At 37.5% G+C, this 4,404-nt stretch overlaps 1 protein-coding gene across 1 annotated transcript; it reads right to left on the reverse strand.

Annotated features, from left to right (window-relative positions):
• Positions 1-931: 931 nt before the first annotated feature.
• On the reverse strand, positions 932-3,002 carry LOC110788622 (GATA transcription factor 19). Its single transcript, XM_021993256.2, has 2 exons — positions 2,335-3,002; positions 932-1,869 (listed from the first exon to the last, which is right to left on the reverse strand). Exons 1-2 carry the CDS (start codon positions 2,842-2,844, stop codon positions 1,567-1,569), a joined length of 813 nt encoding a protein of 270 aa, XP_021848948.1. The 5' UTR covers positions 2,845-3,002; the 3' UTR covers positions 932-1,566.
• Between the last annotated feature and the right edge of the window lie 1,402 nt (positions 3,003-4,404).

The following is a 4,404-nucleotide window of genomic DNA, read 5'->3' on the forward strand; positions in this document are numbered from 1 at the left end:
AAACTAACTATATATAACAAGTATGAAGTTGTTGAGCAAAATAACAAACTACTAATTATTGGTAGCCTAGCGTCGAACCCAGGGTCTAGAGAATATCATTAGGCTTATTTATCCAACAGACCATACTGCTTTTGTGATTCTTTTTACTGCTTATTAATTTCTTTAACCTCAGCCAACAGAGTGTGCAAGTGTCTACCCACGGTACACACTGCATCTGCCCCGGCCCTGCTCAGAACTCGCTCTGAATCCGAATTAGCCTAAGGGAGAAAACAAACTACTAATTGTTGGTAGCCTAGCGTCGGCGTACCCGGGGTCTAGAGAATATCATTAGGCTTCTTTATCCGACAGACCATACTACTTTTGTGATTTTTTTACTGCTTATTAATTTTTTTAACCTCAACCAACAGAGTGTGCAAGTGTCTACCCACGGTACACATTGCATCCGCCCCTGATCAAAACTCGTCCCAAATCCGAATTAGCCATAAGGGTGAACCGGATGGTACACCAAAAAAAATTGATCATCTATGAAGAACCATAAGGAATGTTATGTTACAGAGATCTCTAATTTGACTCGTAAACACTAACTGAACCAAATTCAAACAAGAAAAAACACTAAATTTGAATGTTTGATACTTGTGTTATGTTATATGGAATCGGTCTTCTGTTTTGCTGTTGGCAGATATTGGAAATCGAGCTAGATTGAGGGGGTACTTCCTAAAAGGTATGTTCGTTCTTCATGATAGATTTTGACAATAATATTACTTACTTACCAAAAAAAAAAAAACCAGAATTGATTATCAAAACGGGAATTAATAATAGGTAAAGTGGGCCTATTATAAAGGACCACCATCATCAATTGAATTCAACTTTCAAGTAGGAGCACAAGAAGTAATAAGAAGTGCAAGATTTGAAGTGAAAAGAAAAAGTGAAGTCAAAGACGAAACAAAAAAGAGATTCATACTCATTCATATAATGATCATCATCATATATCATTTTCATCATACAGTAAATAAGACTAGCTAATGCTAAAAAGATATAGCTTAATTAATTAGACAATGTTATAATTATATATTTATATATACTACGTTACTGACAAAAGGGGAAAAACAAATTATAAAAATAAAATTAAAAAAAGTTAAGGTGAAGAAGATCTAGCTTACTCGCAGAATTATCCCATTTGCACTCTACCTAGGCTTCTAATTGAGAAAAAAGATATTTAAAATAAAATAAAATAAAGATAAAAAGTGGAAAATTAAAGGGTAGTCGTCCTCGACAACTTACTTGTTTTTTTTTTTCTTGAATAAAGAACAAAAATTAAAGAAAAAGGTAAACTCTGACAATAGAGAGCTTAGAGAGAAGAATCATAACCATCACCATCAAAAACTCATTTGTTCCCATGAAACGTCGTCGTCTCGTCCGTTGCATTTGCATGGCCTCTTTCCTTTTTCCCATATCATTGGCAACCATCATACTACGTCGTATTAAGGAGTAAACTACTTACTATGAATAAATTCTTTTTCTTTTCTTTTTTTGGGGGGGAAATTTGGATGTTGGTAAATGGATCAGTTAACGGGTGAAATCATGAACAAGGCCACTAGGTCTGTCATGGGTAAGCCATGAAAGGAACTGGATCCCGGTGTCGGACCCGCCCCGTTCTTCTTCCATAAACCGGAACTCATTCGGAGCTCCGTAACATTGCATCTTCTGTGGTGTCGCCGGTGTATACTGGTGGGCCCATGACCCGTTGTAGTAGTGTGGGTCCATCATTCCCGCTGCTCCTCCATTGTTGGCCGCCGCTGCGGTGGTTGTTGCCGCCGCCGCCCTTCGCTCCTCTTTCTTGAACCTTATTCCACACGCATTGCATAACGACTGCATATTCCAAAAAAAAACAATCGAATTAATTAATTAACTAAACATTCAATTAGTTTAATTAGTGCGATAATTATACTTCACTTAATTTCTCTTCCATTCAATGGATTTAACCTTTTAATTAATTAAGGAAAATGCTAGTTCAATTCATTTTTTTTCCTTTTAATTGATTAAACACTTAGGAAAACGATATCCAACAATTGTTATGGGTTTGGACAATTTAAACCTGATCAACTATATCCCGGTTTGTTAGCTCGACCCAACCGGAAATAGTACGGGATTGGGTAGCTTAAAATATGCATTTCAGACCAGAATCCGAACACGGCTTGAAAGGCCGCACCAAATTTATGCGTTTGTTGCATGTTTTTTTTGTTAAAACCCGACCCAGCCCGAATTTTGATCCCCGTTTAATCTTGTATCTTGTTTGCAAGAAAAATAAATAAATTAATAAAAATAAAAAATTACCTTGGGACCGCGAGGACCATTGCGCCAGAGAGGGGTGGAGGTGGTGTCACAATTAGCACAACGGCGAACAAAAAGAGGATCACCACCGCCAGAAACAGCCGCCGCCGCCGCGGCATGGTGGTTGTTGTTACTACGACTAGCCTTAGGAGTAGAGCTAGATGATTGCTTATTAGGGTGAAGCAAATCCCAGCAAAAAGAAGACACACTACTACGATGAGGAGCAGCCTTACTATTATTATTATTATTATTATTAGTTTGTTCGTTGGTCGTCATACGAGTAGAAGGAGTGCCAAGTGAGAGAGTACAATCAACAGACGAATACGACGACGATGACGACGATGAAGAGTACATGTAATCAGGCTCCTCATCATCATAATATGAAGTAGTCGAGTTGTTGTTGTAGTATTGAGGGTACTGCTGCGGCCAGTAGGCGGCGGTGTTGGCGGCGGCGGGAGAGTGGTGGGTGCAGTACTGGTTAAATGGAGCACAAGATGAACACGGACCAACCATGTTTAATTGAAGAAGATGAAGTGAGAATTTTGTCGGGTAGTGGTTTTTTTTTTTGTATGGAATGGTGAACCCCACGGATTGTCGTGGAATATGCTGCGTGAAAATAAGGGGCAAGGGAAGAAGTAAGGGTGGTATACTGGTATTTGAGTAGGGAGGGGAAGAGGGGGGGTTGAGTATTTATAGTTAAATGAGTTTGAGAGAGAAGGAGTGAGGAGGAGGAGGAGGAGGAGGGGTGGTGGGGTAGTCAAAAAAGCGCACGTGACTAACGGGAACAGTCTTCCAGGGATCTGCCTTCTCCGATCACGAGGAATACAGTCCTCTTCAGTCTTTAAAGCATGTATGGTAGGGGTAAGCGGGACCGGATATCCGGCCTAATCGGTAAAATAATTGAAACGGGTTGGAATTGGATTCAAATATTATTTGAAATCGATAAACTAGTTTAGGAGAACGTAACACTAGTAGGAATCGGTTGAGATCGGTTTCAAATTTTTGGAACCGGTCATTCATTACTAGTTGCGGTTCTAAGAACAACCGAATAGGTGCTTAATTAGATTTATTGTTTACTCCTCGATACAAATACTCCGTAAATAATTTAGTCCAAATCTATCTCAAACAATGCTTAGAGACGGATTTAAGAGGGAAATAGGGCGGCTCTATAGAGGGTGTCTCGAAAAATTTTGAGACGGGATTTTTGAAACTTCATATACAATTCCATCTCAATTTTAATTTAGAGAGAAAATTTTAGTAATCTGTCTCAAGTTTGAGACGTTTATTGTATCCGTCTCAAAATCCATCTATAATTGATGCATAATCTGGTGGTCTCCTGAACTCGGATATATTCACAGAAATTAGGTTATCTTCATTCACCGTATTTTAATTTATTGTAGAAATTCAGGTAACATAGGAAAAAGAAGGATTGTGTAGTATCCAAAATAAAACACACCATAGCCGTAAGTATAAGATCACAATGTCTCAAAAAGCTCATAGCATGTACTACCTAATTTTTTTTATTTTTTTTCCATTCTACTACGAGAAGTTTCCACTGTTTTTAGTAAGTAGACTAATCTTCCGCTGAATTTTGTATGGTTATCTCGATAGGTAGCATCCCTCCTAAATGTGGTTTTTTCCATATCTATGACTCGAACTCAAGACTTTAGTTAAGAAGCAAGAGACCTTTAACTACTCATGCCAACCCCAAATGATAAATTTTGATTTTTTGAAAAAAAAAAAAAAGAGTAATGAAACGTTTGGTTACCCAACTAAAAAATTAAGCACCAAGTTTAATATTTATTTGCGTAAAACTATAAGACATAAAATAAAATAACATGGATATTCTTAGTCATTACCCTTTAGGTGCCACGCATAATGAAACACAATATCATTTGTTTCTAAATTGTTCTATGACCAAAGAATATTGAGATTCCAATGCAACATTCCGATGGCTTGATACTCGATCAACTCCGAGCAAATATAATTTTATCTTGCAATATGTGAGATAATGTTGGCAAACTCATTTAAAAATTATAACTTCCTTATGGAGCATCTAGAAAACAAGAAATA

This window comes from Spinacia oleracea, chromosome 3, assembly GCF_020520425.1.
Source record: "Spinacia oleracea cultivar Varoflay chromosome 3, BTI_SOV_V1, whole genome shotgun sequence".
Classification (NCBI taxonomy): Eukaryota; Viridiplantae; Streptophyta; class Magnoliopsida; order Caryophyllales; family Amaranthaceae; genus Spinacia; species Spinacia oleracea.

Coding starts and splice junctions, on each gene's coding strand:
- LOC110788622 (XM_021993256.2), bottom strand. CDS start 2,844: ATGGTTGGTCCGTGTTCATCTTGTGCTCCATTTAACCAGTACTGCACC. Junction 1,870..2,334: donor ATGGTCCTCGCGGTCCCAAG/GTAATTTTTTAT, acceptor TGGAATATGCAG/TCGTTATGCAATGCGTGTGG.